At 47.2% G+C, this 13,579-nt stretch overlaps 1 protein-coding gene across 4 annotated transcripts in view; it reads left to right on the forward strand.

Moving 5' to 3' along the window:
- PIEZO1 (piezo type mechanosensitive ion channel component 1 (Er blood group)) overlaps positions 1-13,579 on the forward strand; it is a 173,349-nt gene that overhangs the window by 108,904 nt on the left and 50,866 nt on the right. For all 4 annotated transcript variants that reach the window (XM_020989160.2, XM_078149384.1, XM_078149385.1 and 1 more), the window contains 5 exons: positions 9,007-9,175; positions 9,831-10,044; positions 11,687-11,858; positions 12,174-12,263; positions 13,114-13,201. In XM_020989160.2, coding sequence (XP_020844819.1) covers positions 9,007-9,175; positions 9,831-10,044; positions 11,687-11,858; positions 12,174-12,263; positions 13,114-13,201 — 733 coding nt within the window. The remainder of the gene's footprint in view (positions 1-9,006; positions 9,176-9,830; positions 10,045-11,686; positions 11,859-12,173; positions 12,264-13,113; positions 13,202-13,579) is intronic.

Consider the following 13,579-nt stretch of genomic DNA (forward strand, 5'->3'; position numbering starts at 1 on the left):
AGCATCAACTACAACCTCAAGGGCATCCAGTCCGTAGCTGAAAACGAGAACTCCAGGACAACAGCCCCACCACGTGGTCATCCATTTGAGAGGCAGTGTTGATCAGTGGTTAGGGTGTTGGGCTTGGCGTCAGGAAGACCTCCGGCTTTTACTAACTACAAGATCTCGAGCAAATCCTTTAAATTCTGGGGCCTCAGCTTCCCCATTTGTAAATTGAGAGGGTTGGGCTTGAATACCTCTAAGGTTGCTTTCAGCTCCTAATCTTTTTTGGAAGCATTGGTGGGGGGAACCAATGACCTTCTAGTCTGTAGAATATTTAGCTAAGTGAGGGGTGGAAATACATTGGAAGCGTTTGGAGATGGCTCTAATAGTTAGGAAGGCTTCTTACAGACTGACCCCCACCCCCATCCTCATGTATGAGATTCCCAGGGTCTCCTCCTCCTCCTCCTCCTCTATAAGACTGCCCTCCAATCTAATACAGACCATCAGCCAGGCCTAGCCTGATTCTCTAGAGATGCTACAGTGGCCCAGAACAATTTTTTTTTCCTTCCTCCAAAGTACCATAGACACATACTTGCTGCTTACCAGCCCTGGACCCCCAGGGCTTGCTAAAACCAAATCGGACACGACTGCAGCAGCTGCTGAATGACCTTTCTGAGCCTCTATTTCCCTCATCTGCCAGATTTCCTCCCCAGCTTTCTCTCAGCCCCATAGGCTCTGACCTTCTGACCGCTACTCTCAGTTCAACATTGATTAAACTCTTACTTTCTGCAGGATGCTCAGGTTCTCCTAGCCTTCTCCTTGCTGCTCTCTTAGCCTGGGGTGGGTGGGTAGGAGGTGCTCTCCTTGCCAAGACTCCAGGCCTCTGTTTTTCTCATTAGCTGAGCTGGGGTTTCCTGGAGCAGGCTGGAACATACCAGGAAGGCTGTAACATACTGCATGCATCATGCAGGGGGTTGGAGGTCATTGGCTGAAGACCAGGCCCTGGAGAGCCAAGGGGAAGTCAGCTCCCCTGCACCTCCTCACTGCTTCTCCAACATCACTGGCTCCCACAACTTCAGCCCAACCAAGAAGTTCCAGAAAATTCCCCCTTAGGAGCTCAAGACCTTTGGGGCAGGCAGAGGGTGGGAGTTGGGGAGGGCAGGGGACAAAGATGGCCTTCTGGTTTAAGTAGTGAATTTTCTTTTAAAGATTTTATTGGGGCAGCCAAGTGGCACGGTGGATATAGCACTGGCCCTGGATTCAGGAGGGCCTGAGTTCAAATCCAGCCTCAGGCACATAACACTTACTAGCTGTATGACCCTGGGCAAGTCACTTAACCCCATTGCCTAGCCAAAAATAAATAAGAATTTTATTTTGGGGGGGGGCAGCTAGGTGGCACAGTGGCTAGAGCACCGGCCCTGAAGTCAGGAGGACCTGAGTTCAAATTGGACTTCAGACCAAACACTTGACACTTACTAGCTGTGGGACCCTGGGCAAGCCACTTAACCCTAATTGCCTAAAAAATAAATAAATAAATAAATAGATGCCTTTTTTTGGAAGGCATTGAAAGCCTAGAAAGGCACATTATAGCTCTTGTTTAGGGACATTTTTCCCCCAGAGAAGGGCAGGGATGAGTCTTGAGGTGTGAATTAGCAAAGGGTGTTTGATTTTCCCAGGTTCTCAGCTCTGGCTCACGGGCTCTCTGTATGGTGTGATGGCTGGGACACTGCAGTGGGAGTCAGGAAAGCCATGTTTCAGAACCAGCTCTGTCACTAACTAGCTGAATGACCTTGTCCAAGTGACTTCAACCCACCGGGCCTCAATTTCCTCAAATAAGAAGAATAACATGGCCTACCTTACAGGAATGGGAGATATGACTGTCCCCATGCTTTTAGTTATTCTGCCTCTACCCTATCCATCCCTCAAGCCTGAATTGAAATCCTTCCCTCCAAGGCTTACCTTGGTAACCACCCCATCCATGAAGCCTTCCCTGAACCTTGTCCCTGAAGCCAAAAACAAGCCCCTATTTCTTCAGCTGCTCAAATCACTTTATCTGTTCTGAATTTCTCTGCTCCTCACATTCCCCTCCTTATTATCATTTACATATGCCTGCTTCTATCTTCCTCACCAGGACCACTAGATTGTAAACGCCTTGAGGTCAGGTTCAGTATCATATCGACACTTGTATCTTCTGCATTGGGCAGAGGGCCTTGAATGTCATGTCAACATGTGCTAAAGTTGAAATGAAATGAGATAATGGAGGGATCTAAGTTTGAATCCTAACTCAGACAGCTATATTACCATAGACAAGTCACTTGGACTCTCTGTGCCTGTTTCCTCATCTATAAAATGAGGAGGTTGGACTCACTGACCCCTAAGCTTTAAATCTATGGCCATATGATATGTGTCTTTAAATTTTTTATACTTTATTTTTTCTAATTACATGTAAAAACAATTCTAGCATGTGTTGTTTTTTTTTAATTTTGAGTTCCAAATTCTTTCCACCCTCCTTCCTCTTCCCCTTCCTTGATAAGGCAAGCAATTTGATATATATTATACATGTGCAGTCATGTAAAACATATTTCCATATTAGCCATGTTGCAAAAGAAAACAGATTTTAAAAATTAAGAATAATGAAGAAAGTTTAAAGAAAGTGTGTTTCAATCTGCAGACTCCGTCAATTCTTTCTCTGGAGATGGATAGCATTTCTTATTGTGTGTCCTTTGGAATTGTCTTGGATCATTGTTTTACTGGTAATAGCTAAGTCATTCACAATTGGTCATTGCACAATGTTGCAGCTACCATGTACAATGTTTTCCTGGTTCTGCTCACTTCACTTTGCATCAGTTCACATAAGTCTTCCCAGGTTTTTCTGGAACCATCCTGCTCATCATTTCTTCCTATGATACATTTTGTAAAAATATAAAACCCTACCACCTCAACCTCTCAGATTGGCAAATATGACAAAAAAAAGAAAATGATAAATGTTGGAGAAGATGTGAGAAAATTGGAACACTAATGCATTGTTGGTGGAGTTGTGAACTGATCCAACCATTCTGTTTTTTTTCTTTTTTTAGGCATTGGGGTTAAGTGACTTGCCCAGGGTCATACATCTAGTAAGTGTCAAGTGTTTAGTCTGAGGCTGGATTTGAACTCAGGTACTTCTGACTTCAGGGCTGGTGCTCTATCCACCGCACCACCTAGCCGCCCCTTGATCCAACCATTCTGGAGAGCAATTTGGAACTATACCCAAAAGGCTGTAAAACTATGTATACCCTTTAATCCAGCAATACCATCACTATGTCTATATCCCAAAGAGATCATAAAAAAGGGAAAAGGACCCACATGTACAAAAATATTTATAGCAGCTCTTTTTGTGGTGGCCAAGAATTGAAAATTGAGGGGACGCCCATCAATTGGGGAATGGCTGAGCAAGTTGTGGTGTATGAATGTAATGGAATACTATTGTTCTATAAGAAATGATGAGCAGGCAGACTTCAGAAAAACCTGGAAAGACTTGCGTGTACTGATGCTGAGTGAAGTGAGCAGAACCAGGAGAATATTGTACACAGTAACAGCAACATTGTGTGATGACCAACTCTGATAGGCTTAGCTCTTCTCAGCAATGCAAGGATCTAAGACAATTCCAAAAGACTCATGATGGAAAATGCTCTCCATATTCAGAGAAAGAACTGTGGAGTCTAAATGAAGATTGAAGCATACTGTTTTCACTTTTTTTTGGTTAATTTTTTCTTTCTTGTGGTTTTCCCCTTTTGTTCTGATTCTTTCACAACATGACTAATGTGGAAGTATGATTAATCTGATTGTTGGGGGAGAGGAGAGGGAGAAAAAAGTTTGGAACTCAAAATCTTATGTAAGTGAATGTTGAAAACTATCTTTACATGTAATTGGAAAAAAATAAATACTATTAAGTGGAAAAAATTAAATATATATATAAAACCCTGTTCACAGGAAAAGGATTATCAGAAGACTAGACTAGGGGGCAGCTAGGTGGCACAGTGGATAGAGCACCAGCCCTGGAGTCAGGAGGACCTGAGTTCAAATGCAACCTCAGACCAGACACTTGACACTTAACTAGCTATGTGACCCTGGGCAAGTCACTTAACCCCAATTGCCTAAAAAAAAAGGTCCAGACTGAGGTGAGGGAGTGAGATTCAGGATTTGAGAACCTTAGAGTGGAAAGGCACCTTGAAGGCTTTCAAGTCCAACCTTCAGCCCATGCTCTTGGGCATCCAGAGAGGGATACACACATTTAGAGACAACCCCACACAGACACAAAGCCATCCATCTCCAAGCAATTGCAGTCACCTCTTCCCCACAGCCATGCATGTACATTCACACACACACACATGCACACATGCACATATGCACTCACACACACACACACACCTGAACCAAGAACAGAATGTGCCGGTCGGAGCTCAACAGATGTGAGGTAACACTAGCATCCCAAGTTCCCTTCTGGAAACTTTGCCGCATGTCAGATGGGCCATTAGGAGAGGGAGCTGAATCTGGCCTTGGCCCCAGCCTGTGGGCGAGCTTGGAGTCAGCAGGCCTGGTTTCCAAGCACCTGCCTTTCCCATCAAACATAGATTCTGTACTCCCCCCCTGCCCCCATGTCACAATATTCCACGGCAGACCTCTCAATGGGATTTCCCAGTGCCTGGGCCAGGGGGTAGGTGGGGATGTTGGCAGGAGACAATTTCACATGCGGCTGCTGCTCCTTTCCCCTAGTGTCCCCCCACCCTTTCCTCTGAATCTCTTCCTTCAGCCAGTCTGGGCATCAGGGGTAAGGCTGAGACCCTCCAGACTGGCTTCCTGCCTTTTGATAGCTGTGCTTTCCCTCCTGCAATCACCCAGCAGTTTCACACAAATCCTTCCTCACCCCTCCTCTGCCTCCTGGCATGGTCAGAGGCGTTGGTGTGGTCCATCAGGGTAGAATTCAGGGGGTTAGATTTGGAATCAGAAGACTGGGGTTTGGGTCTGGCTCAGCTACTTACTCCCTGGGTGACCTCAGTCAAGCCATTTCCCCCGCGTGGTCCTCCCTTTCCTTATTTCTAAAATGATGGGGTTGAACTAGGTACTGGACCCTTCCAGCTCTAAATCTGTGATCTAGAATCCTCATCTCTCCAAAACCTTCTCCAATGTGTTTCTCTTTTTAACATGTACCATATTTCCCAGTATTGACTTCTGGAAATCTACTTTTTTGGTGAAACAGATTTTTTTTTCCTTTTTGAAAATGTCCTTCTGTCTTTGGTGGGGACTCCCTGGTTCTAATATGGTGGGATTTAGTGATCAAGCCCATGTTCTCCTATTAACATAAAGCCCTTCCCACTCACAAGTATGCTGTTCTCAGTGATCTCTCAGCCTCAGAAAGCCCAGGGTTTTCAAAAGTCTCTTCTCATGTTCCCCAAGTCCCATCCCTTAAGATTTAGGTCTTCATGAATCAAACAGGACTCATGACCTTTTAAACTTCCTGCCCCACTCATCAGTAGTCATGAGACCTCTCCCTTACAGAGGAAAACTCTTATTTAAAAATAGTTTATCGGGGCAACTAGGTGGCACAATAGATAAAGCACGGGCTCTGGAATTGGGAGGACCTGAGTTCAAATCCGACCTCAGACACTTGACACTTAACTAGCTATGTGACCCTGGGCGAGTCACTTAACCCTGATTGCCAAAACAAACAAACAAAGACCATTTTATTAAAGCTTTAAAAAAAAAACCACATGCATATACAAACCAAAATACCATTGTTATTTACAGATTATATACCTCAACCCCTCTGCCTCACCAATGGCCAGCTTTTATATATATATATATCACTTTACACATATTATCCCATTTGATCTTCACATCTCTGGGAGATGGATGCTATTATTATAAAAGATAGGGAAACTGAGGCAGACAGAGGTTAAGTGACTTGTCCAGGGTCACAGAGCTAGTAAGTGTCTGAGGCAGGATTTGAACTCAGGTCTTCCTGGCTCTAGACCCAGAGCTCTATCCACAGCACCATTTAACTTATGCAGGTAGAACCCTCGACTGTAACAGAGTACAGCTGAGCACGTCATACTGACACGTTAATCGTGTGTCAAATGAGATCAAAACATACGTAAAGAGTTTTGCAACTCTTAGGGCTGTACATAAATGCTGGTGATGGTGATGCTGACACCTGATGAAGTCAGCCTCATTTGGCTCCTGTGGCCCACCGCCTACTTCCCGGGAAGGGTCATGGAGCTGATCAGTTCGGATGCCTTTCCTTTCTGGTTGTGTTTATTGAATTCCTGGTTCTCCTTACTGTATTCTAAGTCTGTTAAATAGGTACGGCTAGATGGCGCAGTGGATACAGCACTGGGCCTGAAATCAGGAAGACTCATCTTTATGAGTTCAAATCTGGCCTCGGTCACTTACTAGCTCTGTGACCCCGGTCAAGTCACCTGCTTGCCTCAGTTTCCTCATCTGTAACATAAACTAGAGAAGGAAATGGCAAACCCCTCCTCCAGTATCTTTGCCAAGAAAACCCCAAATGAGTCTGAAATGACTGAACGACAAATTAGTTGACTAGGCCAGTACGATGCAATGGCTCTTGTTAGAAGACTCTCGCTTTAAATCCCACCCCTGAAGCTCACTCCCTGTGAGACCTTAGGCAAGTCTGAACCTCAACGGGCTTCTGTTGCCTTCTTTTTGAAAAAGGAGGATGGGAAGATGACCTCTGAAGTAAGTCCCTTCTAGCCCTAGCCTAGCATCCTTTCAAATCTCAGATAAATCGTCTAAATTCTGTGAATTCTTGATATACACAATTTCTTAAGACACAAGACTATTTCATTATATTCCTGGTGCATTTTGTCCAACCTTTCCCAGATTACTGATTGCCCACTTTGTCTCTTGTTTCTTGCTAGCATATTATTTGGGTGTATGTGGGAACTGTCCTGTGGGCTTGTCAGTGGCTTGGAGTGGGATCATTGAGTCAAAGGGATTGATGGCAGTCACTTTTCCAATATAGTTTCAAATTGTTTTCCAGAATGGCTGGACCAAATCACAACCCCATCAATAGTGTATTGGGATTCCTGTCAGGGAAATCTCTTTCCTCACTGCATTGATTGACCCCATTCTCTAGAGAAAGGATTCCTGATCTGTTCTTCTGTGTGTATCTCTCATTGGTTTGGGATCGAACAGTGCAATAACCAACCATGATTCCCAAGAATCAATGAAATACAGTTATCCCTTCCGCATTGTGATTTCCCCCATCACGGTTTTGATATATCATGGGTCGGCTTAAGAAATTAAATGGGAATTTTTGGGGAGTTTTGTGGAAGCTGCTGATGACACAAAAGACCAGCAGATGATACAGAAAATGTTATTAACTCAGAAATGCAGAAAATATATATGTAGTATTGTATAACTTCTGACCAAATACTTGACCCAAATTTTACAATAAGTTACTGTAAACACTCTAGAAAAGAAAAAGAAGGGGTCAGCTAGGTGGCACTGTAGTTAGAGCACCGGCCCTGGATTCAGGAGGACCTGAGTTCAAATCCAGCCTCAGATACATAACACTTACTAGCTGTGTGACCCTGGGCAAGTCACTTAGCCCCCATTGCCCAAGAAAGAAAATAAGAAAAGAAAAAGAAATTCAAACTTTTTCTCTGGTATGAAGGGAGGGCCAAAAAATTTTACACAGATTTTCCAAATTGCGAGGATGCTATGCTCCTAACCCCCTCGATGTGGAAGGTATGTTGTTCATCTCCTAAAAGAGAGGTGATGGATTCAAGATGCTGAACAAGACACATTTTTGGACATGGCCAATGTGGGAATTGGTTGTGTTTGACTCTGCATATTTGTTACAAGGGTTGGGTTTTTCTTTTTTCTTTTTCCCCAATGGGAAGGGGGTGAATGGGAAAGAGAAAAAGAATGAATGCTTGATAATTGACAAAAAAGGTAAAAAAAAAATTAAATGCTTGTAATGAACATCTGACATGGGTCAGATTGCCCAAGACTCCAGTGTGCCAAGATAGAACAAAATTCAGTCTTGGTCCAGAGCAGATGTTTTCTCCTGATGGCATATTTTCGCCAAAGCCAAGGAGAAAGAGTCTCTGCTTTAGAAGCCCTTGAGACAGGACTAAGAAAAACAGGTGTCCCTTATTCATCACCTTCACAGACAACTCAGCGGCCTGGCCCTGCAGGATGAGAAAGGTAGCTCCTACTTGGGAAAGATCAGGGTGTCCCACCCACAGGCTGAGAATGGAGAGGGAGCAGGCAGCATTCGAGTTTGGTATTTGGGGAAGAACTGAGTGATTTAAGATGAGCAGCACTCCCTAGGACCCCTTCCATCAGCCTCTCTGTGCCCCGCCCCCCGCTGCCAGTCCTGAACTTCGGTGGGAGGAGAATCTTGTGTAGGAAGGGGAACCTGAGCCCCTCAGAAGGGATGTGGGGATTAAGGGAGTTCAGGCCCTTTTACAATGACTCCATTGCTTTGGAGTCAGAGGACCTGGGTTTGAATTCTCACCCTTCTGCTATATCTGTGTTGCTTTCTCTCTCTGGGCCTCATCTGTAAAGATGGAGGGGTCAAGCTCAGCTAGATGATCTCCAAGGTTTTTTCCTACCCTAAATTCAATGATCTAATGACCTCCCTCCCTCTCTTCCTCTCTCCCTCCCTCCTTCCCTCTCTCCCTCCCTCCCTCTCTCCCTCTCTCTCTCCCTTTCTCTCTCCCTCCCTCCTTCCCTCTGTCCCTCTGTCTTTCTCTCTTCCCCTCTCTCCCTCCCTCCCTCTTTCCCTCCCTCCTTCCCTCTCTCCCTACCTCCCTCTCACCCTCCTTCCTTCCCTCTCTCCCTCTCTTTCCCTCTCTCCCTTCCTCCTTCCCTCTCCCCCTTTGTCCCTCTTTCTCTCCCTCTCTCCCTCCCTCCTTCCCTCTCTCCCTCCCTCCATCTCTCCCTCCCTCCTTCCCTCTCTCCCTCCCTCCTTCCCTCCCTGTCTCCCTCCCTCCCTCTTTCTCTCAAAATCAGGACGACGATGAGAGGGAGACAAATGCCAATCATCAAGGGTGGCCACAAGGAATCCCAGAGGAGGCCTCCAATCGGGCATCTCGCCTGGCCGTGAAGCTCAAGGTCACCGTTCACTGGCTGCTGAAAGCGATGGGAAACACTCTGGCCATCGTGTTGCTGGCTCTGGCAGGTACCTGCTCCGGGCACTGACCCTGAGCCCTGCCTAGGGCAGTACATTCCCACCTGGGCATCGGCTCAGCAGCGAATGGCTTTTAAGGACTGTGTCCTTCAGTCCCTACCTCTACCCCAAGAACAGTGCTGGAACTTGAGGTTCATACCAAGCAGTCTCCCACCACCCTGCCTAAGCCACACTTGGAGATCCCCACTTGTGTGCCCACATAAAGCAAGCCAAGATTAAGAGTCAATAGGAGAGACTGGAGGTGGGAAGAGTGAGAGTTGGACTTGCTTTCAAATCTCAGCTCAGCCCCTGACTGCCTTTGTGACCTTGGACATGGTCCTGCCCCACCCCGAACCTCAATTTCTTCTTTGCTAAAATGAAAGGAGTTAGAGTAGGCGATCCCTAAGGCCTCTCTGGCACTGCCTGTATGTGATTTTTAAAATCTTGGCTATTGAAGGTAGCTGTGTGTGGAGGCAGAGGTGTGAGAGGCCCCAGCCTTGCCAGTCTGGAGGATGCTTTAGATGAGTTGAGCTGGGTGTTTCTCCTTCCTCTCAAACTCTGTGCTTCTGAGATGCCGAGGGAAGGCCTATGAGATGCCTCCCATGCCTGCCCATCTCTCTCCCACAGCAGCAAGTTTAGGCCTGGGGGGTCTCTTGTCTTTCTGCAGGTATCACTCTGCCCTCTGCCTTCTCCAGCACCTACTATTTGCTGTTCCTGGGCCTCTGCACCTGGTGGGCCTGCCATTTCCCCATCAGCCACCTGGGCTTCAATGCCCTCTGCGTGATGGTTGGCTGCTTCTCTGGTGGCCACCTCCTCTGCCTCTACTGCTATCAGACATCTTTCATTCAGATACTGCTCCCACCTGCTGGAATCTGGGCCAGGTAAGAGGGCACAGATGCTCAGCCCTGTGGCAGAGCCCATTTGTGGCCAGGCTTCTAAGTAGCTCAGCAGCTGGGCCTGGGAGATGCCAAGTCTGGGTCCAGCCACTGCCCCATCCCATTTGGCCAAGATCCAGGGAGGGCCAAGATCCTGGGACTGAGGCCAGCCAAGCTGGACATCATATTCTACGAAGAACTTGGATCAAAATGCATTTTAGTGATGCCTTTTGTTTTTACCATACAGTCATTCTCAAATACTCCCATTCCCCATTTCAACTCCCATTCTCATTGAGGCTTCATATAACAAAGTGGGGGTGGGGGTGGGAACTTGTTGAGCAGAACTTATTGTGTCTGACAGCTGATGAGACATTCCACACCCATAATCTCCCACTTCTCTGCAGGGAGCTTGGGAATAGAGGATATGGGGAAATGGGAGGAGAGGGGCTGCCAGCTGGACCTGAAGCTCTGTGGGAACTGGCTAGAATGGAGCTGAGGTGAGGGTGTGGAGGGACCTGACTCTGGGATACAAGCACAGCTGTGGAATGACTGATCATGAAACCCAGTCTGCTTGGAATGGGCCTTAGAGTGGGGCTGAGGGCCCTTTCTGCCTGCCTTTCCCCCACTTCCCTCCCCTCGGTTCCTCAGGCCCCTCATTCTTTATGAAAACAGACCATGAGTCACCCCACAGTCTTGTGATTAGAAATTTATTGCACAAAATCTAAAATGTGGGATTAAGTGTTGGAAAGGGGTACAGATGTCTAGAAAGGACCATGAGAATCTTTCCTCCCAGTCACAAGACCTCCTCCACTCCCCACACATCCTGACCTTAGTACCAACCCCTGAATCTCCTGATCCCCTGAACTCCTGTCATCATCCAAGTTTCCATCCCTGGCTATCCAAGAGCTTCCACATCTCCTTGACTCTCAATTTCAATCTCCTCTCCTAGTTCTGAGTTCCCTTCTCAGACTAGGTCATATAACTAGGTGGTACAATAGGTAGAACCCTAGATCTAGAGTCAGGAAGACCTGGGTTCAAACCTGGCCTCAGACACATACCTGAGTGACCTGGGCAAGTCACAACCTCTTTGCACTTTAGTTTCTTTATCTATAAAATGGATATAATACTAGCACCTACCTCCTAGGATTGTGTTAAGGATAAAATAAGACATTTGTGAAGCTCTTTGAAAACCTTAAAGCACCATATAAATACTGGTTATTATTTTATTTTTCTCTTCCATCCACATACCCCAATACCCACTTCCCATTTCTTCCTCACTCTTGAGCCTTTATAATCCCCTGGTCTTGAGCTCTCATTTCCCTTCCCCCAGAGAGTTCATTTTCCCCCACCAGCCGCAAGCTCTGGTGTCCTCCCCTCACCCTAAATCCCTATCTCCACCCTATTTCCCCAACCTCCATCTGACTTGACTATAAACTTCTATCCTCCCCCAGCCCTGAGTCCCACCTTCCCCTCCCCCTGACCTCCCCATCTCCCCTCCCCCTGAGCTCCACCTTCTCCTCCCCCTGAGCTCCCAGCTCCTTAAGCTCTGTCTCTGCTCCCTCCCCTGGAGCCCCATCTCTCTCCCACCCTGAATCCTGAGGCTCCCTGTACTCAGGAGATAGGTGACTCTCCTGCCTCTGCCCCGCAGGGTTTTTGGACTCAAGGACATCATCAGCCTCCCGAACTGCACCAACCCCAATGCCCTGGTCCTTAACACCAGCCACGACTGGCCTGTTTACGTGAATCCAGGCGTCTTGCTGCTGCTATACTATACTGTGGTCTTGCTGCTTACGCTGAGAAGGCTGGACCCCTCTGACCAGGTGAGGAGCCTGGGCTGAGCCCACGGTGCTGGTGACAGGAAAGCTTCAGGCTCTTCTGGGAAAGGGGAGAGAGATGCCAGAAGCGAGCGGCCCCTGGAAAGAGCAGCACAATGGTCTTGGGGTTGGAAGACCGAGTTCTGGTGCCAGCTCATACACCAAGGAGCTATGTGATCCTGGGCAAGCCAGTTAGCCTCTTAGAGCCTGTTTCCTCATCTGTGAAATGGGTACAGGTTCTTGGGGAAAAGACATTTTGTAAAACTTAAAGGTGCCAAGGAAATGAGTTTTTGTTGTTATTTTCTGCCTTCCATTAACCAGAAGGAGGATGCTGAGGGAGAACAGGAAGTGGAGCTGATGGAGGTGGGCCAAGCACCCAAGGGGCGGGGCCGAGCCAGGGAAGAAACCAAGGTGAGAAGCTGCCATCTTTCTGGCTCTCTTGGGTGGTGTGTTCACCGGAGAGCATTGAAGGCCGGACTCAGGACAGCCGGAGGGGTCAGAGAAGGGGGCTGTTTAGCTCTAGAGCAGAAGATCTTCACCTGGTATCTGCAGACCCCTGAGATCAATTGTCAGATCCCTTATTTCATGGATAGGTTTCAGGGGATCCCTGAACTCGGATAGGAAAAAAAATATTTTTCTCTATTAACTTCTAACAAAAACTGGGCATTTTCTTCAATTATTTAAAATTATAATTCTGAGAAGAGGTTCCCAGGTTTCAGCCAATTGCCAGAGGGGTCCAGGACACCCAAAAGGTTAAGTTCTGCTCTAGAGGGAGGCAGCCAGGTGAGGAGATAGGAAGCCAGCCTTTTTTCCCTCATTGTCCTTGATTCTCTGGGGACCCTAGGGTCCTGGGATGGTGTGGATGTTAGTTGGAGGGTAGGGGGGCTATAATACTAAGATTAAAGTGATCCATGTCCCTATCGGTTCCTCCTTACCTTGGGGCCCCCCACTCTCACAAATCTCCCCCTTCCCCATGCTCATACCAGCTCAATGCCTGTCTCCCTTTTAGAGGCAGCTAGGTAGTGCAATAGATAGTGTCTAGCCTGGAGTCAGGAGACCTGAGTTCAAATCTGGCCTCAGACACTTATTAGCTGTGTGACCTTGGGCACTCAACCTCTGTTTACCTCAGTTTCCTTATCCATAAAATGGGGAATAATAGTACCTACCTCCCAGGGTTGTTGTGAGGATCAAACCAGAAAAAACAGTACAGTGCCACACAAACGCTAGTGATTATAATTATGATTATTAACTAATTTTCCAGACCATGCTGCCAGGGACTCCAACTGATTCCACAGAGAACTGCACTATACATGTCTTGAACAGCCAAACTCCAACCCAGCATCGCCCGGGTAAGAGCCTGAAGGACCAGGTCAGGGAATGAGAGTGGAAGGCTCGGGTCCTCAGCTATCCCTGTCACTGCCACTGTCACCATACCTGGTGACCCTGCTCAGTCCACTTTTCTAACCTGAGAAATATCACTTGGCCAAGAGACACTAAAGAGTCTGAGTATTATTGAGGTGAAAGTTGAGGCCCTGTTTCTGGCCTAGGTGATGGGGGTGGGGTGGGTCAGGGCAGTCGCCCTCTTGTCCTAGCAACAGTTCCATCTTCATCAGGCAGGCCTGTCCATGCTGACAAAACTGGGAAAGCTAAAATAGTTTGTCCCTGTTTCTGCTCTCCTCCCAACACTTCCAGGGCCTACCCACCCCCTTTCTCCATCCAGATCTACT

Source organism: Phascolarctos cinereus, unplaced genomic scaffold (genome assembly GCF_003287225.1).
Source record: "Phascolarctos cinereus isolate Bilbo 61053 unplaced genomic scaffold, phaCin_HiC Scaffold_2;HRSCAF=192, whole genome shotgun sequence".
In the NCBI taxonomy this organism is placed as follows: domain Eukaryota; kingdom Metazoa; phylum Chordata; class Mammalia; order Diprotodontia; family Phascolarctidae; genus Phascolarctos; species Phascolarctos cinereus.